Source organism: Haliotis rufescens, unplaced genomic scaffold (assembly GCF_023055435.1).
Source record: "Haliotis rufescens isolate VD_foot unplaced genomic scaffold, xgHalRufe1.0.p SCAF_2, whole genome shotgun sequence".
NCBI classification, from domain to species: Eukaryota; Metazoa; Mollusca; class Gastropoda; order Lepetellida; family Haliotidae; genus Haliotis; species Haliotis rufescens.
The window spans coordinates 75,189,000-75,216,476 of NW_025963890.1; the positions used below are offsets into that span (position 1 = coordinate 75,189,000).

Here is a 27,477-nt window from a genome sequence, read left to right on the forward strand (position 1 = left end):
CTAATTGCTTCAATCTTTTTGTCATCAACTTGAACACCTCCACATGATAAAACATGACCCAGAAAAGATACTTTGTCCGTTGCAAAATTGCATTTGGATGGCTTTAGTGTTAATTTTGCCTGTTTCAGATAGTAAAATACTTGCTCCAAATGTTGGAGATGCTCTTCAAAGTTTTTGCTGTAGATTATCAAATCATCAATGTAGATCAGCGCAACCTTAAAAAGCAATTTTCGTAGCACTTTGCTCATGAGCTGTTGAAAACAAAGTGGGGAATTTGTCAAACCTTGGGGCAATCGTTTGAATTGATAAAGGCCTTGATGGGTGACGAAAGCAGTTTTATGCTTTGAATCTTCATGTAATGGCACTTGGAAGAAGCCATTAGCAAGGTCTAAAGTTGAGAAGATCTTAGCATGTGCATTGGCGATGTTATCAACAACATCATCAAAAACAGGAAGAGGCCAAGACATTGGTAAAGTGACAGAATTCAACTTTCTGTAGTCACAAACAAATCTATATGAGCCATCGCGTTTCTTGACTAGGATAATTGGAGCTGAATACATAGAAGTAGATTCCTCGATCAAATCATACTTCAGAAAATCATCTATAAGTTCTTCAGTGACTTTTTGGAGATGAGGAGATTGACGATATGGTCTACTCTTAACGGGTTGGTGGTTGCCAGTGTCAATGATATGTTGGTGCATGTCAGTCTTACCTAAATCTGCAAGACTCGTTGAAAACATGTTTCTATTTTGTCCCAAAAATCTAAGTAGTCTGTGTCGTTGGTCTGGAGTCAGTTGTGTATTGGTCAAATCAAATCCTAACTCCTGTGCAATTTTGACATAATCCCTGGTGTCATTGTCTCTCTTCTCATTGTCAGTGTTAACGGTACTGATGAATGGTTGGTCAGAGCCGATTTCAAAAACAGAGTCTTTGTCAATGTAACTAAATTTGCCTACAACTGTACCCTTGTCAAGAACCTTTTCTTCTTGGGAGGGATTCATAAGCCTAAATGTAGCAGTCTTGCTTTTTGATTTAGAAAGAGTTCTACCGCCTGCTACTTCAGAATGAGCAGTGAGGGAAGCAATGGGTTCAATGAGGATGAGGGAATCCTCTTTGGTCTCTGATAGTCTGACCTTGAAATGAATTTCACTCTGAGGGGGGATGTAAATCTGATCTATTGTTTTTGCTAATCCACTAATCTCATGCACTGAATTGGCTATGAAATTGATATATTGCCTATCTGAGGTGCTGTTATTGAGTATCAAGGAATGACAGCTATAATCTAAGACTGCATCATTGTCATCAAGGAAGTTCTCACCTAGTATCACTGCTTCTGGTAGTGTAGGCAGAACATAGAATCTTTGAGAAAATTCCTGATCCTCAATGACAAAATCTAACACAACTGAACCTAACACTTTATGCAATTCGCCGCCAACACCTTTAACCTGTGGAAAGGGTGAATTTCCAAGAGTAAGGTTTTCAAAAGCTGTGCTAAGAAAAGCAGACGAAATACAAGAAATGGATGCCCCTGTATCTACTAAACAATTTGTTGTTTTTGTGCCAAATTTTGCCTGAATTACACTGTTGGCAAGGGGCGTAACTAAAGACACTGTTGGAATTTCACTTTCAAAGTTACTTTCCATTCCAGACTCCATATTTGCCATGACACCTATTAGTATGTACCGTACTAAATTAAAGGAAGACAAGTAATCAACAATGTTTTACTTACAATATTTGAAGACTTTTTCTTTCTTTGTTGGTGTCTTGGGAGGAGTTGGTTGTCTTTAATCCAGTGTTGAGGTCAGAGGTAGATGCAGCTTGCTTGTTATTCCATCAGATGATCACGGTTGGACATGTCCTCCAATGGGTTCTTGTAGCTGGTTGTAGTAAGTTCCTGGACTCCGTGGTTCCGAAAACGATGATTCTCCGCCAAATTATCATGGAACTGTTCTGGGTGAACAATACCTTCCAAATGACGTGCTGGTTTTCTTGGGGAATTAGTCAGCAAAGAGCCGGAGTCACAGGAGACTAATCACAATTTTATTTACAAGAACAATTAACAATTTACAATATACTTAGATAATAACTGAGGGTGCCACAGAGAGTCGGTACACACTCTGGGCTGTGGGAGAGAGGTCTGCTTGGTAAGAGAGTCAAACCCCTTCTCTGCTTAAAACCTGCCTACAGTATGTATTTAACAAAAATTTAAACAATAACAAGGAATGTGATTGGTTGATACACGATGGGTTGTGTCCTAAGCTAAATGGATGGCTAGACAGAGGGGAATACTAAATCCTGTTTATCCTGTTGGACTGGCACTAATCTTGTTGACATATTTACTGGATGCTTTGAAAGAGATTAGGGTGTCACTATAGATGAGCTTGTGTGGGGGCTAATCCTTAATGCCCTATAGACGAGCTTGTATGGGGGCTAATCCTTAATGAGTCTTAATTGAAGTAATGTTATTCTAATGTACCCCGGTAGGTTATGACAGATATACTTAAATAAATATCCTTTGTCTGGGAGATGGGATCTTGATACCTTAGGCTAGCAAAGCTTCAAATCAATTAAACTATGTAGACGTAACTCTTGTCTTATTGAATAGTATGTCTAGATGCGCTCCCATTACCTTAGGCTAGCAACCATCTAAAAAGCTTTAACTGAAACTACTGATATTTTATATATGCATTTTACCTAATGATTATTATTACTTGCTTAACTATAATTTTATGAAATGATGTATAAATATTACGCCATGATAACTCATAAAAGCACTTGATGTAGATCTAATTATTATAAGATAACTTAGTATAAATGTTATCCCATGATAAAGGGACAAAGTTTATGCTCGATGGGCATTCAGGGTTAGAAAAACACGGGTTGAAACAGTTAGTCAGTTGCATCACGACGTGTCAGCTTGATGTAGGAGAAATGCCGAAAGAGATGCTGAAAAACCAAAGATTTTATCCAAAGTCTCCTGGTAAAACATGGTTAACTATGAAGGATGAAGAAAATGTACAACATTATGGAAATGATTTATTTCATTAGCGATGTTTTGATGTTGATTCTTACTCTGTTATCAAGCTGGGATGAGTACAACCAAATGTTGAGAGGTATATATGCATGATGTGTTGTGATAAGCAGCAGATTGATAATAACAACAGGTGATTGATAACAAACAGTACACAGACAGTTGGATGAAGCCAGATGTTCAGTAAGGATTGAGGCGTAAAGATGTTGCCAGCTTCATTTGATACTAATTAAGTTCAGTAGTACGTTTTCTTATTTACTCACCAATTTCGAGAATGCCAATCACAGCTTCAAAAGACTGCTTAAACTTGTTCATAATCACTGTAGTTTGTAAATTGCAAAAAATGTCTTCTTGGTGTTTTTGTAAATAGTAAACAACTTTGTCAGTCTATGACACAAATATTTCAGTAGAAAGAGTTTTGTGACATTTGTCACAGAATCTGGTGACATCACCTTCCAACCATCTTGACACCTTTACAAAACATTACAGTCAATTTACTAAGCAATATCAGTAGACATTGCTTGTAATACAATTCCCTGGGTTATATGAGTTGATATACTACTCAAAAGAAGTTAAGGACCACCTGATTCTTTCATATTACTATAGTAATGTCATGCCTTGAAAGTAATATGCCATGACCGATTAACTATAGTACATGTAATATGAAAGAATCAGGTGATCCTTAACTTCTTTTGAGTAGTATCATTCGGAAATGGTTTAAGTGAGCATGATATGAAACCGGTGATTAGCCTTAGCAACATATGTCTCGATACCCCAGGAACAGTTGGAGTTGAACAGTAAGCTGTGACCAGGTTCATCCTCCACTGATGGATGTGAATATTGATTTAGCATTGAAAGTAATTGATACAAATTGAGCATCACTAATGCGTCAGGTACTGTTGTCAAAATTGGATCATTACCTGTATGTTGTGTGATTCACCGCTGTCTGACACTGACTTGGGTTTGACCTGGTCGTTACTCATCTCAGAAAATAATGATTGTCAGGTTTGGAGTGAAAAATCAGTTTTCTATAGCCATTAAAACGTAATATATCGTAATTAAGTAGTCACACTGAATTTGATATGATAATCTAGGACTTCTGAAATCATTTGTTATAACTGTTAATACGTTACATAGTCATTTGTTATACCTACAGTAATGATCTAAGGTTTGGGCTTTCTTGAAGATGTTCATGCATATTCAGACACAAGTAATTCAACATTAATTGGTTGTGGTGATAAAATCTGCATATTTTACACAGATTCTCATACCATAAATCTTGACAAGAATATTCATGTATTTATTTCATGACAAACTTTGTGGACTTGTCTGTGTATTGGGGATCTCTGCTGTTTCTCAGTTCCTAAAACTGTGGAGAACAGTATCATTGTATAAGAACACAGGATGTCTTGTTCTTAATTCATGGAGCCATGGAGAACTGTATGCATGTTTAAGCATACAAGCTATCATGGTTTTGATGCATCTAAGAGTGAGTTAGTTGGGTTTGGCACTGCTTTTAACAATATTCCAGTTATATCACAGCATGTCAGCTTAATGTGGTAGGAAAGCCCCAAGTGATGCAGGTCTCAGACGTTTACCACTTTGGTGAAACCCACGAGCATGGGTATGGTGCTGACAAACCTAGAAACATAATCGGGGCGAACCGGGATTCGAACCCACAGGTTCTGGCATGGCCAAGTGATGCAACTCTGCACAGCGAATTGCGGCGCCTTAGATGACTGGGCATCCCTTTCATCATTAAGAACAAATATAGCAATTACAATGTCACAATGAAGATCAGAGTATTCAAATTGATTTATATGTCTTGTGTTCACAAAAAATAGATTGTAAATATTATTACTTATACTGTTTCAGTATAAGTAATAATATTTACAATCTATTTTTTGTGAACACAAGACATATTTGTTTACCCAGGAATCTGTACGTGAAAGAATTTAGTGTGAGACCAACAAACAACAAAGAAATGGTATACAATCAACAGTTGTATTACAAAGTTAACTAGGTTTGCAAATGAATACAAATGACTGCTCAGCAATTACAGTGGTAGTACAGTGGTAGTGCAATATTCAATGGCAGTTCACAAATAGAGTGGTAGTACAATATTCAATGGCAGTATAAAATGTGAGTAAGTGAGTGAGTGAGTGAGTTTGATTTTTCACAGCTTTTAGCAATATTCCAGCAATATCACGGCGGGGCAGACCAGAAATGGGCTTCACACATTGTACCCATGTCAGGAATCAAACCCGGGTCTTCAGCATGATGAGCGATCGCTTTAACCACTGGGCTACCTAACCGCCCCCAAAATATGAGAGCAGTGGAAATGACAATGACAAGAATAATAATGACCTCGCCGCAACAGTGGTCAAGCTTCCCAGGTAGGCTTTGGCTGAACACCAGGGTGAAAAGTGATCTTCCCACAATAGCTGGTCTTGATGTTATGTCAGATGAAATTTGAGATTAAATGTAGGACGAGCCCATTCCACTTATATAGTCTAACCAGCTTTCAAGACTTTCTTCAAAGCACCAGACCAGTCCAGTGTCACTTGAACATCACAGAATATTCCACATGTTTCTTCAAGGCTTGACATCCATCCATGCTATTCTGGAAGTTCATAGATTATTCGAGCATCTAAGTATTAATTATATTAATGCTTAATTAAATAGAACTACTATCCTGACAACTAATCATTGTCCAAATACAATGCAATGAACTTCTATTGAATCTCAACAGAACCCATGTAATACAGTTACCGGTACAAATATTGTTTAACAATAAATTACACTACCATATAAGATTATATTTAAATTACACTGGCATATAAGATTATATTTAAATCAGGTGATCATATTTTTGATCAAGTCAGTTTTTCCAAAATATTTTTTTCTCTCTATTCTGGAAATTAAAAGAACACATTTGTTCGTGTAATTGTATTGATCTATTATGATGAGCGCTGTGCTCTGGCAATGAGAATACAGTTGGGACAGGGATGTCAATTTATAGTCTTATTACATGGATCCCCGGATCATGTATCGGATGTGCATATCCGGTCGCGGGTCTCGGACACAGCGAAAAGCAAACAGTCATCACTTGTCCCACAGGGCATCTGTTTGTTTTTCATTATTATTCCACTAGAGATTGCTTGTTCATGTCAATGTAATGATTCGTTTAAATGTTTTCTTTGTAGTGCCTTGGGTAATCATACTTTTCATTGCAGATAAAAGAGACAAACAGACTGAAAAGAGAGCAGCTTGTTTGTTGATATTGTCATGTTTCAACTATTATGGTTTTTATTTAAACATTGATTATTGTAAGGATAGTTTGGGTTATTTGTGGAGATGGGAAACGTGACAGATTGTTGACATACTTCTGTCCCTGATGGCCTGGTGCCAGTTCCGCATGACGATCTTAGCACTTTGTCCATCATAAGCCTCTGTTGAAGTATGGGAGTTACGATCATCTTAGTGCTAAGATCGCTTTGTGGAATGGGTCCCTGAATTCAAGTTCATAAGCCTATGTTAAAGTATGGGAGTTACGATCATCTTAGTGCTAAGATCGCTTTGTGGAATGGGTCCCTGAATTCAAGTTCATAAGCCTATGTTAAAGTATGGGAGTTACGATCATCTTAGTGCTAAGATCGCTTTGTGTAATGGGTCCCTGAATTCAAGTTCATAAGCCTATGTTAAAGTATGGGAGTTACGTTCACCTTAGCACGGTGTCCATTGTAAGTCTTTGTTAAAATATGGGAGTTACGATCATCTTAGTACTAAGATCCCTTTGTGGAATGGGGCCTGCCTGGACACTACCCAGTGTTTCTACAGGATTCAGTGTTCATTGTTTAGAGAATCCATGCAGGAAATCCTGGGGATTTCAGGTGAAAACAAAGGGTCCTAGGCATGAAATGGTGGTACTTGGATGACCAACAGCAAAAACAATGTGTGTGCCTTATGATTTCTTCTTTTCAATTCTGACATGGATTGTCCAAAATTTACATAAAATTTAACCTAGATCTGTTTTAGTTATTTAGTTTCAGTCATTCCAACATCCGTACTCATAAATCTTGTGGGACTTGTAGTCGATAATATTTTTAATCTTTTCTTTTTGTTCATATAAAGGATGCGTTGTATTGTGCTCAGTAGCAGTGCTCCAAGGTAGAGAGGATACAGAATCTGTGACTTGACCCTCCCCCTCCTGCGATTCACTGGCCTGTTTTATTTTGATATACTTTTGGGTGTTACGAGTGTGTGTGTTTGTGTTTTAGACAGCTCTCAGCAAACTTCCAACTTATTGATGGTGGCCTGTGAATAAATGAGTCTGGACCAGACAATTCATTGATTGATATATTCTGCGCTTTTGGGGTTCGATGCTATGAACCAGTTACTGAACCATTCACTGCCAGTGCTCAAAAAGTTCTGATTAAACAACACTCAAATAAATTTCAACACTGATTTAATACACTCAATGCTACTATTTAATGCTGCCCATTCGACAGGCATCCCGTGAAGATTCTCGTTTGGAATTGGTCTTCAGCAATCCATGCTTGCCGTAAAAGGTGACTATGCTTGTCGTAAGAAGCAACGAATGGGATCGGATGGTCAGACTCGATGACTTGGTTTGTGCATGTCATCATATCACATTTGCGTGGATTCATGCTCATGATGTCAAACCCTGGATTGTCTGGTCCTGACTTGATTATTTACAGACCACTGTCGAATAGCTGGAATAATAATGAGTGCAGCGTTAAACAACAAACAAACAAAACAAAATCCAATAAGCCACCTCTTATGACAAGCATGTCGAGAATTATGTTTGTTGTGAATTAAAAACCTAACAAGTATTTTAGGATCTGAGTTTTGGCAGTGTTTCAAACCAATTCAAACTCATTTTGGTTTTTCAAAATTGGTTCAGTCAAAATCATCTGTGAAACAAGAAATTAAGTTCCTGAAGAGGCCTGAAGCGAGGATACCAGTGTCAAATGTCGAACCTTTCAACACATGCACATTATTAACTCAGAGAGTGTCCATGGAGATTTTGTAATGATTCCTGTGTTTGCTGGAAAAGATCGTTAATTACTCCATAGCAGGCAGCTTTCATGTCACCTGAGATGTCTGGGTGACAGAAGTCAGTTATGTAGGTAGTCCAGCCGTGTTTGAAGCAGCAGTAGGTCAGATGGTGTTGACAGCTGAACTTTCCGATAAATTGCATTGTGTCATCAGTTCAAAGTAGTTTACTCACACTGCAGAGGACTCTGAGGATCTTTGGCGTAACAGAGTTGTCAGGATTTCCAAGAATGCCCTTGGCAAGCAAAGTTGGGAAAAAATGTTTTGTTCAATATTAAGCTTCCGGTATTTTATATAGTTCTTCGTTTCTTAAATTTAGAGGTATAATAATAGGCAGTGCTTCCTGGGAGAAGTCCCATTCTCTGTCTGGGCTGCGTGTAGAGGGGGCAAGGGCCCTGAGCTAATGATGAGCCTAACCTGCCTGACTGTGCCAGGATCACCCAGTCCCTCTTTGCTGCATTTTTATATTTTAATCTGTACATAATAATAATTATAATAATAATATCGGCCCAAATTCAGTTTTTCAAGTAGAGGCTATCTGGACGACCACTGCATCCAGTTTATGTGCAGTTTGTTAAGAAGGTCAGCACCCTCCAGAGTCCTTCGCTTGGAGGACGTCGGCTGGCCCTAAAAGTTGCTCAGGACCAGTCACTTCCCACTCAAAACCATCAATGAGTGATTTTGCATCAAAATGTAAATATGAAATGTAGATTATGTAACAAATTTAATGAGACTGTCCAACACATTGTCAGTGGATGCCCAGCTTTGGCACAAACACAGTGTCTTAAGTGACATGATGGAGTGACATGATCATTTTGTTATCGTCTTCGCCATGCTTGGGGTTTTGACACAGAGGTCAATCCATGGTACGACCCATAATATGTAGAGGGCGTCATTGAAAATGATAAATACAGAATTCTTTGGAATAGGCCCATACACAGCCTCATCCAGGCGTATCCAGGCCAACAAACCTGATCTTGTCCTTTTTAATAAATCCAATGAAATCATTTATATTATTGAATTTTCTGTCCCTTTTGACACCAATGTGATTAACAAGATACAGGAAAAACATTGCAAAATTGTGGACCTTGCCTTCGAAATGTCACGCTTGCATCCCAAGTACCAAGTGCCACTCCCTATTGTTCTCGGTGACCTGCAAACTATGCACAGCACTTTGTGCCACCAACATAGTATTTCATGCAGTAATGTAACGCTAAGCATTAAAGGGGGACTGATCTACAGCAATTCCCTGGGACTGGTTGTTGCCTTTGTTATTGTTTCTTACCAGCGAGTACCCGAATGATATCCCTGAAATCTCGACTAGTTGGCAACCTGTGCTGTGCCAACAGTAAGTGCATTTGTTGCGTTTATTGATAGTATAAGGGTGTGTTGGCACATTGATCAACAAAATAGAATATAGTTTTGTCGTGGCAATAATAAGGCATCTCTGTCACCTCTACAAAGGCACATTAGTTATAACTTTGATTTCGTGAACTGAGACATTTCCAATTCCAATGTGGGAATCGGTACAGACATTTGCTGCAGACTTTGGGCCAAATATAGGCATCAGAGCAAGTCTAGATAAAGCCCAGCATAGATAATGAGTGTTTCGGTGTGACTGTTTTTTGTGAATACATGTCGAGAAGACAAAATATCTTGTCAGTGTTGATTTGATGTTAATTCTCATAAACATAGCTCTCAACGTAAGCTCTTTAATACAAAGTACCAGTAAATTAAGGTTAAAAAACATATTTTCAATCAAATGTTTTCATTTAAAAGATCTATTTTAATTTGGCAAATTCGCTTCTCCGGGACATAAATTCTACACAATTCTGTAGTTCAATTCTACACAATAAAACTGTTGGTCCACTGATGTAACTAAACTTATATATCACTCATGACTCGCACATCAATATTGATAAAAAATTGACAAATATGAACTGCAAATAAGAATTTTCAGCTGGATTAACTGAAACGTAAAATACAATTTAATGCTTCATTGAACCTAATTTTGCAATCCATTTAATGAGAACTGCAACATTTATTTTACAGATCTATAGCCACTAGGTACATTGGGCCTTCAGTAATCCAATAATAATTATGATGAACGTGACAAAAAGTACTTGACAAAGCTCGGCCTCGTGTATTTGATTTCAGCCTGGTCATGAGGAAGTAGTTACCCCTACAATTCCAGGTGGTACTCAGTTAATGTCAAGGCCAGGATGTGCTCCTTAAGACAGAACTCAGCCAGGGAGGTTTGTACCTTGTGCCTGCTCCGGGTGAGTGAGTGAGTGAGCTGGGTTTAACGCCGCTTTTAACAGTATTCCAGTTATATCGCGGCGTGTCAGCTGAATGTGGGAGGAAAGCCCGAAGTGATGCAGGTCTCAGACATTTACCACTTCGGTGAAACCCACGAGCACGGGTATGGCGCTTACAAACCTAGAAACATAATCGGGTCGAACCGGGATTCGAACCCACAATCATAGGTTTCCGGCGTGTCCAAGGGACGCAACTCTGCACAGCGAATCGCGGCGCCTTAGACGACTGGGCCACCCGTGCCCCCTGCTCAGGGTGAAATCTTGAATCGGAAGTGTCTGTGCAGAGCTTGGCATGTGATGAATGGTCTGGAAACCTGGCCTCAAAGTTCTGTGCATTGAAGGAACAACTTCACCTGTGTTCTGTGGCCCATGTGTCTTTGAATATTTTCATAGCGACATTTTAGCTCAAACATTTTTAAAGTCCAAGTTTACCGTGATTATGTTTTTATGTTTCTCAGGACAGTTCCCATGCTCATGGGTTTCATCAGTCTTCTAACTGGCTTACACCCACATCAAATTTGACAGAAATTCTGCAATAGTGGGTAGAATTTTTTTTAAATATATTAAAAGTAAAGTAGACACAATTTTTGGATAACAACTTCATTTTTTTACTGTAATAGTGACGTGTCGGTATAGATACTTATACCGTTGTCAAGCAAGTCTGAATAATGAACATGGTGCATGGAATATGTTATATTTTGTACCATGTTCATATTCAGCCTTGCTTAAAAAATGGTGTAAGGATCTAGGTGACTAACAGGATCGGGTGGTCAGGCACGCTGACTTGGTTGATGCAAGTCATCGTATCCCAATTGCGTAGATCGATGATCATGATATCAATCACAGGCTTGTCTGGTCCAGACTAACTTATTTACACAACACCATCATATAGCAGGAATATTGTTGGGTGCGGTGTTAAACAACAAACAAACAAAACCAAATTAAAACGTCACCATTACAGTAAAATAAAGAAGTTGTATATTTAGTCCATATTTACTTTGTCATCCGTCAACTTCTAAGAGATGCCTATCAAACAATTCAAATGTATAACTAGTTGTTTGGCTGTTTCAAATATCTGGAATGTTGCTGGAAGTGGCGTAAAACCACACTCCCTTTCTTTTGGAGTCACTTTGTCCTACTTTCTTCCTTTTCTCTTTACTTATATTTTTTCTCACACAATATCTATAACCTGCTCATGTATATATTTTTTACCTCTTTTTACCATGGGTGCCCTGAGCACTCTCTGTGTTTCTCGGTTGTATTTCCTTTGATGTCAAACTTCATGGAATGGGGGAAGGTTAGTTTGACCAATCAGTTTCCATGATCAGCATATGCAGCGTGGTTTCAGATAGTGTATAAGTCAGTTATATCCCCTGGGCTTACTGTAGAATATTGATGGTATTGCCAACACTTCCCCAGCCCTCTGTCTCCTACAGATTTTATTAAGTGTCTCTCAATGGGTGACTGTGTGTTCTTCACTAGCTGGTCCTGTGCCCGGATAGTCATGTGTTAAAACAATACCTTTTAGACAACAATTACTTACTGGATCAACCTTTTAACACTTGAAGTGTTTGCGTAAATGATGGATGACACGTGACGTTATCGGGATTTACGGTGACAGTGGCTTGGGTTTTGTGATACTTTGTACAGCATTTCAGTTTTATCACTGTGTGGCAACTTTTTATTGGCAGAAAACCGAATTTTTCTTGAACATTTCCTAAACACTTTTTGAATTTTTCACACATTTAATTTACAAACTTTTGTTTAATGATTTTTCAAAATTCAGAAACATTTCTCAATGTCATGTTGGTTTACTGTTTAAATATTCATCATGAATTTTTACAAATATTTCATAAACTTATGTCATTGAACACAATCAGAAACTTTCGCAAACATTTCTTACATTTTTTATCTGGTCATAAACATAATATGTAAAACTGTTCCAAATGGTTTCGAACACTTTCTGAAAATATTGTGTGAATATATTAAATACATGTATTCTAGTTCCCTTCTTTTTATCATAAGCAAATTCAAAAACTGGAGATTAATGGACATACATGGTCTCTCATTATCAAGTGTATTCCAGCACATACACTGCCAGTGCTAAAAACATGTGATTAAATAACACTCAAATAGTTTTCAATCCTGATTTAATGCTCTCAATCCTACTGTTTAATGCTACCCATTTGACAGGCAAACAGCATAAGGAAACCCCAAAATAAAACATGCAGTAAACTATTTATTAAAACTTCAATTTATGAGGAAAAAACACTATTTTAATGCACTGTTGTACTTCACTTCATGATGATCTTCAAATAAAACATGTAAGGGGTAGTATTAAGGCCAAAATTTGTACTGCAGCACAGTTTCGTAAGATATGCATAAATGCTCAGCTTTCTAAATATCCAAAAATTAGTTTAAATACCTCCAAAAGAAAACCGAGCAAGGTAAAAAAGTAGTGGTTAAATTTCTCGTCACACAACAACGACTTAAGGACCGTTTTCCATCTCATGTGTTGAAGAGTATACAACCATCCCTTCATGGGGTGTGACTATAGGCCTGTATGTATCCTGGCATCTCTCTTAATCGTGTGTGTTGAAGAGTATACAACCATCCCTTCATGGGGGTGTGACTATAGGCCTGTATGTATCCTGGCATCTCTCTTAATCGTGTGTGTTGAAGAGTATACAACCATCCCTTCATGGGGTGTGACTATAGGCCTGTATGTATCCTGGCATCTCTCTTAATCGTGTGTGTTGAAGAGTATACAACCATCCCTTCATGGGGTGTGACTATAGGCCTGTATGTATCCTGGCATCTCTCTTAATCGTGTGTGTTGAAGAGTATACAACCTTCCCTTCATGGGATGTGACTATAGGCCTGTATGTATCCTGGCATCACTCCAAACCTTGCCAAATCCCAAGTAACGGTCGGAGCAGCATCTGATAATGTGACACATCGTGTGATAAAAGCTGTATCAGATGGCATCCGTTTTCCCACGCTTGTATCATATTCATGTGGGTTTCCGTGTCGTCCATAAGATTACCCCAGCTTCTACATCCAGGATGAAATGAATGTTACCCCAGCAACGACCGATGCCAATCTCATGTTCCTCTTCCTGGTTGTCTGTACAATGCTGTCTTCACCGTTCTGCCATGTGGAGATTCCAGTGTGTCAGGCAGTTCATGTTTCCTTACTTCCTTGCCATCATGTCTGCAGGCAAATGGAACAGAACAGGACTATATCCACTCAAGACTATAACCTTGGCTATAATACAGAGTTACAGAGGTCTCATACATTATATCAGCTGAGCCAATGTGACAATATTTCAATATACAGAGAATATGGCAACAAAATTAAAGTTTCATCAAAATAGATATGTTCAACTTGAAGTAAACACCTTTCAATGAATAGTGACACTCATCTTCAAAATATTTGGAAGGAGACAATAAACAGTTTATTTCTGGAATGGGAATATGTTTCCATCTACCATTTAGACAAGAAAGTCTAAAATAAATTAAACTAGTTTTTCTTTTACGAGATACATGTTAGATATTGGTGTTTAATTTATTATGTAAAAGCTGTAATTAGGAATTGCAGCCTGTGATTGTTGATTGTGTGAGTGGCAGGTGTTACTGGTAGGGCAGGACATGCTTACCTCATCACAAATACATGCAAAGGCAAGTCAATTGTTCATCTGAAAACAACAAAGGAACATGCGGTACCAGTCAAGATTGGGAACTGCATCACCTTCTTCGTAGCTGATGTGTCAAATTTGGAAATGTCCCCCACATGTCTACCATAAAGCAAAAAAATATTTCAATGTGCAGTAAGTGTGACAAATATGTTGACAAAAGCTTGAGGATCCATTTCAGATATGAAAATATTTAAAGAAAAGTTAGTTATTTAGAAGATATAATTAGGTGCTAAAAACAGCCACTATGTTTTTTAAGACCTTCAGGAGAATGAAAGATCTTCAAGTGTTGATGTAAGGGTATTTTCAGCATGCAAAAGTTGGTAGTGGCCTTGTGATCGATTGGCTGATGATTCAGATATGTTGATCGTTACTTGAGAAACTGTAGAGATGCTTCATAATGGTTTAGCCTTTAATAGCTTCCAAGTTTTTGAGGCCATGTTTCTGGCTACATGTCATTGTCAGCAATAGAGACTTCCACATTTTGCAAAGCTGACAAATTTTGTTTGTGTGCATAGTTTTTTGGAATAAGCTTTTAAACGTCTAAAAATGTAACATAACTTGACTACTAAAAGATGTGAATAGGAATGGTAGATGTGTTTTTTTTAAAAATATATACCTCACAAATATGTCTCAAAATCTTTAACAACTTTAACATAACAACAGACAGGGTTTTCGTGGTGTTTACTACATACTTTGGTCAGACGGTTCCCTTGTTCTCTCAACATGTACATGTTGGGCTTCTCTGAAACCTTGTTGTCAACAACAATCCTGGGTGAAATGTTCAGTGGGACGAGTTTGTCATTGGCCTTGAGAGGATTTCAGGTCAGAAAAGGTCCACAGCAGCCTGTGCTTGACATACGAGGCGACTTACAGAGGCAAATACTGAATAACAGGGGGCAATTAAGTTGATAGGTCCCATATTAAAAATGTCAGTGGAAATATTGTACATTGTGTGTAGAGACACATTTATTCCTTTACCCTGTGAAGTAAAACAAATAAACCTACAACCTCTTTTGGCACAGTTCATTTCTCAAGAAAACAGTTCCTGGAACTTTTCAATAAGTAATATAATTTAACGATGTAATAACAGCAATTATGACGATAACAGTTCATGCTGTTTGGTTAGAACTGTGGTCTAATTTCACAACTTTAGGCATTCAAACTGAGCTGTGCTCTTACTTGTGGAACACAGCAGTACATTTTAGTCGATGTCACTTTTGGTGAACTGCCAATGTTGTTCATCTTCCTGAGGCAAGGAAGTTAAATAACTTTAAAAGTCCAGTTTCCACCCTTGCCCAACTAGGTTGGAATTATGGAGTTAAATTTTGACTGGACTAACAAGTCTATGCATAGCACAATCAAAATCCAGTAAACAAGGTGGTAACTGCCATGCCAAATTTCGTTTTATTGCAAGGTTTGCAAAGCATGTGTACAGTCAACTGGGCGTCGACAGATATTTTCCAAGTCTTTTCATGTTTTTAATCAAGGTGCTCAAGTGATCTGATGAACTTCATGGGGATATCTTTATAACCATAAAATCGTCTTGACTGGGTGCCGCCATTTTGTTTAAAGCAAGGGCAAGAGATATGAGAGGTGGAATCTGGTTGGTAAGTAGAGGTGACATGGAAGGGACATAACTCATAATAGCCACTGGTGGCACAACATATGAGCCCAGAAATTCCTGCCTAGTTCAGCAAGATTGGAAACTGTACTTTTTAAAGTCAGTCAGCTCTCTTGCCTCGGGAAGATGATACAGTTTGTCTGGAACCAGAGTTGGAGGTTAACAAGATTTTTATTTTACAGACACACTCCTGACAACCAGAAATTTGGATAATTTGCAATAGCTGACTCGTGTCTCCTGACCATTTGAACAGGAGGCATGGGTCGCAATGTGACACAACTAAAGCTGGGATGTGTTCAATGTGTTGGAAAATATGCTTCCTGAACTTATTTTGGATATTTGTTTGTGCTGTGTCAGTAATTTTTGTCATCTGTGTGTTTTCATTGGGTGAAACGTTGTTGCACATGCAGATTATTATACGAGCATGTGTGTTATACTGATTTTACAAAACTAATGTCAAAATTCTTGTTTTTCCCGAGCAAGAGCGAGGGTCATACATGAATTCTTACATGAGTTTCTGAATTCTGAGTTTTGTAAAATCAGTATGACACACATGCAAGTGTAATAATTTCTTTATAACCCATTTTTATTAATCCTTTTGAGCTCCCCTCTTGAAACATGCACAGATCACGAATGCAATCTGAGAAACACACAATTGTCGAATGACGTCAACAATCTTCAGCTATGGCGTCCTTTCTAGTGTGTCATTCCGACTTTACATCACAATAAGATGGAATAACGTCAACAGCTATTTGTAAGCCATATTGGCATAAACCAATGGTTGCAAGATTTGGGGATCTACACACTGTATCTGTGGCAGTCAGTCAACTTCAAACTCGACACCATCGGTCTGTAACCATCTGATAACCTATAACAGCAATTTGTCAACACTTTTAACACTGTAACACTGCTTTAAACATCAGAGGAATCAGGACTGAAGTAAGGAACTTGATTCAGATTGCACTAGGTGCATGTTGACATGAAACCAAGTTCCACCACACAAAACCAGGTTGCACCCTCGTCCCATAAACTTGAAACATGGACCAGTTCGCTGACCAGTCCGCTGCCAGTGTTGCATAAATTAATGGCTGTAAAACGTAACAGCAACAATTGAACATAATCTTGCTGTAGCCACAGTTTGATTGCTACATGCCTAAGACAGCCTAACAAATTACATGTAACACAGACATTAGTGATGTAGTATTGTAACTAAACTGTAGAGGCATTGCGTGTGTTGAAAGACTGATTTTGTTTTTACAAGGAAGCATTAGTTTAGAACCAAATTTGATGCATGAAGTCGTGGACATTAGGTTGCATTTTTCAATGATAAGTTGCACTTGTGCATGTTGTATATGGCTGAATCAAGCACTTGGAATCCATGTTCCATTGTTTGTAAACTCAAGTTCACAGGCACTGGTGAAAACAAGTACCATTTATCACTCGCAGACAGGGTCCTGTGCTGTACAACATTGTGGAGAGATGGAAAACTGGACAAAATCCAATAATTAATGTTTATGTCTCAAATTTGCAATAACATTCACAGTGTTCAATGCTGACATGTCTTGCAAATAATTCACTTTCATGGGAATCAATCCCCTCCAGCCTCTTGGGGCCAATTTGGAGATCAGGTCCAATGGTCAGGGTTCAATTACACTTTTGCCTGACGCATTGCATTTGAAGTCTTGACTTGAATAAGCATTGGTTTAATGGCACATTTAAGGAAAAAAATCAAAATGGAATCTCAGAGACCAAAAGATATTATAGCCAGAATGAGTTCATAATCCATTATATTTCAAAACCCATGTTTATTCCATTTTTATTGGAGTTTAGTCATAGGATTGTGTTTTGGACCAGGGTGAGCTAATCAACATCCGTATAGCAGGAAGCAATGCATTGTACCCGTAGGCCAGGAGGGGATACATCACCTGTAACATCAATAGAACAAATGTCAGTAGTGTTCTGTACCAGGCCAGGAGGGGATACATCACCTGTAACATCAATAGAACAAATGTCAGTACTGTTCTGTACCTGTAGGCCAGGATGGGATACATCACCTGTAACATCAATAGAACAAATGTCAGTACTGTTCTGTACCCGTAGGCCTGGAGGGGATACATCACCTGTAACATCAATAGTGTTCTGTACCCGTAGGCCAGGAGGGGATACATCACCTGTATCATTAATAGAACAAATGTCAGTACTATTCTGTACCCGTAGGCCAGGAGGGGATACATCACCTGTAACATCAATAGAACAAATGTCAGTACTGTTCTGTACCCGTAGGCCAGGAGGGGATACATCACCTGTAACATCAATAGAACAAATGTCAGTACTGTTCTGTACCAGGCCAGGAGAGGATACATCATCACCTATAACATTGATAGAACAAATGACGGTAGCTTTCTGTTCTGTGGCTTTCCTCCCACATTTAGTTTTGTTGTTTGTTTTTGTTTGTCTGTTGTTTAACGTCGCACTTGGCAATATGCCAGCTATATGACGGCAGTTGGTACATAATGGAGTCTGGACCAGACAATCCAGTGATTGACATCATGAACATCGATCCACACAATTGGGATACGATGACATGCATAAACCAAGTCAGCAAGCCTGACCACCCGATCACCTCTAATGACAAGCACAGTCGCCTTTTACGGCAAGCATGGGTTGCTGAAGACCTTTTCTACCCGGATCTTCATGGGTCTCTCACATATAGCTGACACTCCATAATATAACTGGAAAACTGTTGAGAGGAGAGGAGCTATACCCAACTATATTCAACTTAAGAACATTCAGTGAAGCAGATTTCATCATTCACTGTACTCACAGCTAGAGGTGTAACGATACGGTTGGGTCGAGATACAATAGTACCGAGACATGCAGACGATTCGTATCCTGACCAATTACTCTTATTTCATGAAGTTGGTATTTTTATCTTATTGCAGGTGAATCACAATCCTGAATCATATGTTTCTAAATTTCAGAGATCGAAGATCGGATTTTGTAGGACAGAAACATATAAGCTAGAGTTGGCTGTGAATGTCATGCCAGGCAAAACTAGAGAATCCTTGTCAGCTGCTGGTTGTGCAGTGTCTGTTATTTACATGTTTTTACGTATAATGTATCTTATGTATCGCGATACTCGGTTTGCAAATCCATGTATTGTATCATTGACCTTGTATCATGATACAATACTGTATCACCGTATCATTACACCACTACTTATAGTTCATGGTGAGATACAGAATTTCTATTCATACAGGTTCGAGTAAGAATTCCTGTCATTAAGCTCAAAGGTGCCGATGTACGTCATAAGCATCATATTGATTGTTTTGAACACCTTCACTGTCATTTACCCACACTCCAATAATGACTTGCAGATGGGAGTACTGCTACTTCATGTGAATAAGAATCACATCTAGAACAAACAATGTTCTACAGATCAACAGTCACCTTAATAGACAGTTATCTTTATAATTCCTTACGTTCATTACAGGAACATGCTTCTGATCTGGCAATCTCACACTATAGAGAATTGAAGGACATGTTCCTCTAACCTTGATTGCGACAACCATTCAGTCGATTGTCGGTTTATCATCTGACCTTTTAGAAATGATATTGGACATTGTCTATGACATAAACCTGTTATTCCATAGTGTTCAAAATGTCTGGTTATCACATGATTGCCTAAATTACCCATGATATATCCCCATTTATTGGTATCATTATGGTTCTTGCATAAGCTTTACTCTACACAAATGATGGTAACAGTGCAGGTCACATGTGTTTGTCCCAATCATCCGGATCTCATTGTCTAGCACACAAGCCCTTGATTACACAGATTTATTGTAATTACAGCTTTTTATTGACTGAACAGGCAGCTCTGCTTCCTGAGTTTAACACTTGGGAGATGTTTTTGTGGACAGGAGATAACATGCCACGCTGCCCACCACTGATGGTGTCCATCGGCGCCTCTGTAATGGAGAGGGACAGTTGCTTCTCATGGAACCATCTCTCACTGGGTAATGGAGGGATAATCTGACGGACATCTCCAAATGTTTCTGCCTCAAACCTACTTTAGGGATTTGGGATGTGGCATGTCCGACAGTGTTGAGTTTTGTAAAGTCTGGCGTGATCATGATGCGGGCTGTGTTTGAGGAATTGATGTTCATCCCGGAGAAGTAAAAAGCTGCATGTTGGTGTGGAAAGCAATTCATAACCACTAGTGTGTTATCATTGAGGGAGTATTGATTGTAACTACAGCCTAAAGGGTTTTAGAAATAGATAAGATTATGCCTGTTAAGGAGTGGCTGTTAGAATAAGGAGCTTTAACACTCGTGAGGACTTTTTTAAAGTTAGATTTATCTTTTTGCAAGTCGTATATCAAGAAACTTTTAGTGTGTTAAGCTACAGAGACAATCCCCATTAAGGATAAGGTTGAATTCAGCGATATATTATTCAAGTGAGAAACGCTGGAGTCCAGAGAGTGAGTGAGTGAGTGAGTTGGGCTTGATGCTGGTCTGAATGGTACTTCAGTTATATCAGAGCATGCCAGCTTAATGAGGGAGAATGTCCAAAGTGATGGAGTTCTTTGATATTTACCACTTCGGTGAAACCCATGGGTATGGTGCTGATACCACAACCTATAATCATAGGATCCTGGCATGCCTAAGGGATACAACTCAGTACTGGGAATTGCAGCTTCTTTGATGACTGGGTACAGCTCGCAGGTGATTTTGTATCGAGATTAGATATTTTTTCAGCTTAAGCTACAAAACCAGATATATTTTTTTATTTAATTTTATGAGCCTGAATTTTAATAAAAGATACACCTTTCAACTATGCAATTTTTGTGGCAGTCGATGTCTCCTTTTTTCACCTGTCTGAGGAGCACAATATGTGTTTTTCAATAAAATCCCAGCTCCCCACCTGAATATCAAATGGTGGGTTCCTGAGGACAGAATGTTGTATAATGTAAAGTTTGGATGTTTGCTCCACATACAAGACACCTCGGTGGGGGCTTGTCTCCCACTCCAATACTTGTTTTGTACTTCAAAAAGATCCCATGTTTGTCGAGGACTTCCAATTACATGTATCTGACTGTCTGTAACTCACAATCAAGTCATAAATTGTGTATTCCAACTCGTGAGATACAAGAACAGGGATTCAGAATTGAAAGGATACTATGATCCACACTCCGAAGTCCAGTAATGATCTGGAGTGTGTATGGAAGGTAACATTAAACTTCTGGGTTGATACACATCCTAAAATTATGTAAGCTGACAAGGAATCTAAATTCCTGGAACTGCAGATTGGCTGAGCTGGGTCCAGCTTGAATTTGCTGTTCTTAATTAATCCTAGCCTGTAGACCTCTGCAGCAGCAATAAAACTTAAATTGGTCCTCATTTGTATTTGGTTTTTTTATAAGAAGAAAATGCAGATAAACGTTATTGCCATGTGAGTGGATGCCATGTGAGTGGATGCCATGGATGCCGTGTGAGTGGATGCCGTGTGAGTGGATGCCATGTGAGTGGATGCCATGGATGCCGTGTGAGTGGATGCCATGTGAGTGGATGCCATGTGAGTGGATGCCGTGTGAGTGGATGCCATGTGAGTGGATGCCATGTGAGTGGATGCGTGTGAGTGGATGCCGTGTGAGTGGATGCCATGTGAGTGGATGCCGTATGAGTGGATGCCGTGTGAGTGGATGCCATGTGAGTGGATGCCATGGATGCCGTGTGAGTGGATGCCGTGTGAGTGGATGCCATGTGAGTGGATGCCGTGTGAGTGGATGCCGTGTGAGTGGATGCCATGTGAGTGGATGCCATGTGAGTGGATGCGTGTGAGTGGATGCCGTGTGAGTGGATGCCATGTGAGTGGATGCCGTATGAGTGGATGCCGTGTGAGTGGATGCCATGTGAGTGGATGCCATGGATGCCGTGTGAGTGGATGCCGTGTGAGTGGATGCCGTGTGAGTGGATGCCGTGTGAGTGGATGCCGTGTGAGTGGATGCCATGTGAGTGGATGCCATGTGAGTGGATGCGGGTGAGTGGATGCCATGTGAGTGGATGCCCTGCGAGTGGATGCCCTGCGAGTGGATGCCGTGCGAGTGGATGCCGTGCGAGTGGATGCCGTGCGAGTGGATGCCGTGCGAGTGGATGCCGTGCGAGTGGATGCCGTGTGAGTGGATGCCGTGTGAGTGGATGCCATGTGAGTGGATGCCATGGATGCCATGTGAGTGGATGCCGTGCGAGTGGATGCCGTGCGAGTGGATGCCGTGTGAGTGGATGCCATGGATGCCGTCTGAGTGGATGCCATGGATGCCGTGTGAGTGGATGCCGTGTGAGTGGATGCCGTGTGAGTGGATGCCATGGATGCCGTGTGAGTGGATGCCGTGCAAGTGGATGCCGTGCGAGTGGATGCCGTGCGAGTGGATGCCGTGCGAGTGGATGCCGTGTGAGTGGATGCCATGTGAGTGGATGCCATGGATGCCGTGTGAGTGGATGCCATGTGAGTGGATGCCATGTGAGTGGATGCCGTGTGAGTGGATGCCGTGTGAGTGGATGCCATGTGAGTGGATGCCGTGTGAGTGGATGCCATGGATGCCGTGTGAGTGGATGCCATGGATGCCGTGTGAGTGGATGCCATGTGAGTGGATGCCGTGTGAGTGGATGCCGTGTGAGTGGATGCCATGCGAGTGGATGCCGTGCGAGTGGATGCCGTGCGAGTGGATGCCGTGCGAGTGGATGCCGTGTGAGTGGATGCCATGTGAGTGGATGCCGTGTGAGTGGATGCCGTGTGAGTGGATGCCATGTGAGTGGATGCCATGGATGCCGTGTGAGTGGATGCCATGTGAGGGGATGCTGTGTGAGTGGATGCCGTGTGAGTGGATGCCATGTGAGTGGATGCCATGGATGCCGTGTGAGTGGATGCCGTGTGAGTGGATGCCGTGTGAGTGGATGCCGTGTGAGTGGATGCCATGTGAGTGGATGCCGTGTGAGTGGATGCCATGGATCCCGTGTGAGTGGATGCCGTATGAGTGGATGCCGTGTGAGTGGATGCCATGTGAGTGGATGCCATGTGAGTGGATGCCGTGTGAGTGGATGCCGTGTGAGTGGATGCCGTGTGAGTGGATGCCATGTGAGTGGATGCCATGGATGCCGTGTGAGTGGATGCTGTGTGAGTGGATGCCGTGCTTTGTCAACTATTGCAGGATGTGAATGTTCTCACATATTCATCTTGAAAAACTGCTTCAGCTTTTGAGAAGAAACTTTGCAATATGTTAAATCTTTTAGTCCGTCTTTTGAATTAAGGAATTTTGTCTGGCTGCCTCAATGACTTCAGACTGAATTTTTCTGGCTACCTCAATGACGTCGGACTGAATTTGGCTGGCTACCTCAATGACTTCAGACTGAATTTGTCTTGCTATGTCAATGACTTCAGACTGAACTTGACTTGCTATGTCAATGACTTCAGACTGAACTTGTCTTGCTATGTCAATGACTTCAGACTGAATATGTCTGGCTACCTCAATGACTTCAGACTGAATTTGTCTGGCTACCTCAATGACTTCAGACTGAATTTGTCTGGCTACCTCAATGACGTCAGACTGAATTTGTCTGGCTACCTCAATGGCATTAGACTGAATTTGTCTGGCTACCTCAATGACGTCAGACTGAATTTGTCTGGCTACCTCAATGGCATTAGAGAGAATTTGTCTTGCAATGTCGATGACTTCAGCCTGAATGAACTTCATTCCATTTAACAGAACAATTTGTTGCCTGAAATAACAGTTCAGTAATGTTTATTCAATGATACTTTAGCACAATTTACAAATCGTTGTTGCTGAAGTCACTCAAACAAAAATCATTGAAAATTCTGTGTTCTGTTTTCCTTCTTTTTGTCACCTATCTGGGCAAAGTCAGATCTTTTCTCCGATCAACATGACACCTCCATAGGATGCCATGTCAGAGGAACCCTGAACCCAATCTAATTGAAGGATGCATGGGCCAATCAGATGTCAGCTTTCGACTTCTGGAAATGATCTCAGCAAAAGTTAGCATGACTATACCCTCGATGGCTGACCTTAGGCTGAAGGTGCCAAGGGTCTCGGAAACGTGTAAAGTATTCTGAACAGTATCACAGGGACTCCCCGATTATAATGTTTTTTGAGATACAGAAATCAGATAAGATTGTCTAATGCTTCACTTGCATTGAGAATTTAGAAGCCTCGGTGCTGATTGGCTTATAAGTTCAGCTGACAAAACCTATGGGGGTGTTTTCAGATCTTCAAGCAGAGAGCTATCAAATCGGAGTAGAAGATCTCATTTTAAAGGGATTGCTATCTGGGCCAAGTAATGGACTCTTTACAAAATAAGACCTGATTGAAAACTTTAGAAGTGTTTAAATTCATAACCGAAAAATTTATGGGTGGTAACATTTGCATAATGCAGATGAAGTGTTTCGAATCAGCAGTCTTCCTTATTGCTCAGTGAATCAACTTACATCCTTATTGTGCTTAGTGCTTGTTTCTGTAGCTCTCCTTATTGCTGTGTACTTGAATCAACATCTGTCCTTATTGCTCAGTACATGATTCAGCAGTCTTCAATTCCTAATTGCTCAGTGCGTGGTTCAGCAGCTATCTTTATTGCTCAGTGCATGATTCAGCAGTCTTCCCTATTGCTCAGTTGCGTGATTCAGCAGTCTTCCTTATTGCTCAGTACATGATTCAGCAGTCTTCCTTATTGGTCAGTGTGTGATTCAGCAGTCTTCCTTATTGGTCAGTGCGTGATTCAGCAGTTTTCCTTATTGGTCAGTGCATGATTCAACAGAAGTCCTCATTACCAACTCCTTACTACATAGGGATGGAATGTTCTGAAGGAAAACATCATCAGTTCTACAAGTTCTAACATGCAGCAACACCCATTGATGCTGTGAGCTTACAATCAGTGATGCTGGTTTAGATAACATTGTGTTCATTGACTTTTATCGTGAGCAATACGCAACCTGTCGTGAAATGAGAATTAATTCACTTGTTGTTTGTAGTATAAAGCCATGTCTTTTCAGTGTATAATACTTGGCATCACTGCTTTATATCATTGATAGACAGACAAAAAATATGTCTTAAAGGATCCCTGATTCAAGACAGTTCAAGTGCCGCTACGAACACAAAACATACCAGCAGACATGTTAGCGGGAAAGAAAGTCTTGGGACAATTCTTTTTATTGTCTCCTATTGCAGAATTCCATTTGATATAAAAATCAATATTGGCTCCAGTGGATATACAGAGCTGGAGGTATCTACCCAGACATCAACAAGTCTAGATTTTCATGGTTAACACTCACACTTTTAAAAAAGGAGGTCAATAGAAATATTATTTCGTATGTGTATTGTTCAAAGCTTAGACATCGATCCATACATTTAGGAAAATATTTGGTGTCAAAACATCCCAGAAATATTTGGAAAAATGTTGTTGTTTTCAAAATAAATGGGAAAATTAGGCATGGAATAAAAAGAAAGGTAGTATTCAAATTGTGTGATTTGATTCGTGTTTTCCTTCTAGGAAGTAGCTGTAAAATTGGTGATGTGTGTTCTGTAGTTCCCCAATGAACAGGGTCAGAGCTGCCGGAATGATCAGACCGTTTGAAGTATTTCTGAAAAGTCCTGAGGCTTTGTCATTTTGTCTCTCATTGTCTTCATGAGACATTTGATCTGAAGATCTGAAACTTATAAAGAGCAAATGAAGTAATTCAGTGCCTTAGACTGATTTAAGGATTCAGATATGTATATTTTTTATTCAATATTTTTTATTTAATATTTTTTTTCATTCTTTTTATGCCCTTAAGACTACCTTGTTTGAAAGATGATTTGTTGAAATATTTATTTTAGTTGTGATTTGACTGCTGGCTGGTAAAGGTTTGATCTTGTTTGGACAAAGCAAGTTGATATTTTGAGCTTTGGATGAAACCTTGTTGAAGGGTATGTGACAAGAATAACAATACCTCGAAGGAGATTTCAGTTCAGGGATTCAATAAGTTAATGAACATGCTTCTTTGAAGATTTTTACTTGGTTGAAGACATAATTAGTGGAATATTAGCAGAGTGAGTGGGTTTAACACTGTTTTGAACTTCAGCAACCCATGCTTGTCGTGAAAGGTGACTATGCTTGTCATAAGAGGTCAGGTTCACTGACTTGGTTGATGCATGTCATCGTATCCCAACTGCGTGACTGTTCCTGCACGAGTGCCATGTTGAGACCTAATATGGAAGTCATGATCAGATGTCAAGCAGCAATGTATGAGGACATGTTTACTTTGTAAATAAGTGTACCTTAATTGAAAAGATTGACTACATGACATTGATTATCTTTCATGCCTTTCTTTGAACTGATGTTCTTAATGTGATGTATCGTGGGTGTGTTTATAGTAGTGATGACTCAGCACACAATTTCATGAAAATATCCCCCATAATATTAATGATCCAAAACATTTTTTGTTCAGTGTATATAAATGTAAGCTTAATTATTTGTGAAAGCCCAAGGAACTGACTATTTGTTTGTAAGATTTGGTGGCCAATGGTGGTACTTTTTTAGGTCTTCTATTTTGTTATTATCCTTTATCATGATAATTAAAATAGAAAGATTATATATGATACAGATATTTACAATGCATTTTATGTGAAAATTTGAACAGTATTTCTGATCAAGTCTTTGAAAGGCATTTAGACGTGATACACATGAGGAAGAGAATATATGGATGTCAACTTCTTTATTACGAGGAACACTACGTTTTGGAATATACTTACTCCTTCATCACAACAACATTTACCATAAATTGGCTACGGAGGATGACCTCTTCTTGGCTTTGGGGTAGCAGATTGTCCACCTGGGCTCTCTAGCCTTGGTCACTGCTTGGGTATTCTGGCTGTTTTCATTATAGTGAAATGCTGCTATGTACATCCTGAAAAATGAATGCTTAAAGGAACTGCCACTGTAAATAAGACAAATATCAAAATCATATATTTATATATATGATATATGTCACAACATATATTTAAGGATTGACTGTGTATTTTCTTCGGTTCATTGAGGTTTGAATCGAAAAACCGATGTGCAAACCGTATGAATCCGCGTAACGGGTTCTTACAAAAGTTTGCACATTGTTTTTTCGATTCATACCTCAATGAACCGAAGAAAATACACAGTCAATGCTTATAATTAAATTCGTCAACATAAAACATGTTTTATCTACAATAGTTTAACCAAAAACAGTTGTATATATCAAAACAGACAAAAATGACGACATTGATAAACATTCCAGGTGTAGGAATACATTCTGTGGCTTGACATGAATCAGGTGATCGTTTAATTTATGCACATAACTTGACACGCCTACACAGTCAGTAGCCAATCAACGGAGAGTAGGATCAAAACAATGTTCATTGGACCTGTCAATTAAGACAAGAGGGGAAAAGAACTGCAACAGTCAGACTGTAACGAACCGGAAGAATTATGTCCGGGAGAAGGCATCTGTTTCAAATTACATGGTCGCACAGGCGCATGTTTGCTGTTTCATTCATTCTTGGCCTTCAGTTTCAAAGGTTTGTTTGGACAATGAAAATGCATGAAAGTCGCTTAATGTCCTGGCATGACGATACACGTGAGCAGAAAGGGATTCCCCGACATTCCGAAGTAATAAAAGTAGTGCGCCTCAGTGGGCGTGGCTTAAGTGTTTA

At 39.6% G+C, this 27,477-nt stretch overlaps 2 protein-coding genes across 2 annotated transcripts in view; both read left to right on the plus strand.

Moving 5' to 3' along the window:
• The window catches only part of LOC124147601 (cAMP-specific 3',5'-cyclic phosphodiesterase 4C-like), a 592,292-nt gene that overhangs the window by 36,705 nt on the left and 528,110 nt on the right, over positions 1-27,477 (plus strand). The window lies entirely within an intron of this gene.
• On the plus strand, positions 21,827-22,963 carry LOC125382006 (keratin-associated protein 10-6-like). Its single transcript, XM_048399427.1, has one exon. The coding sequence runs from the start codon at positions 21,827-21,829 to the stop codon at positions 22,961-22,963; it is 1,137 nt and encodes a 378-aa protein (XP_048255384.1).

Bases quoted from the DNA above. Each gene is read 5' to 3' on its own strand.
- LOC125382006 (XM_048399427.1), top strand. From the start codon at position 21,827: ATGCCCTGCGAGTGGATGCCGTGCGAGTGGATGCCGTGCGAGTGGATG.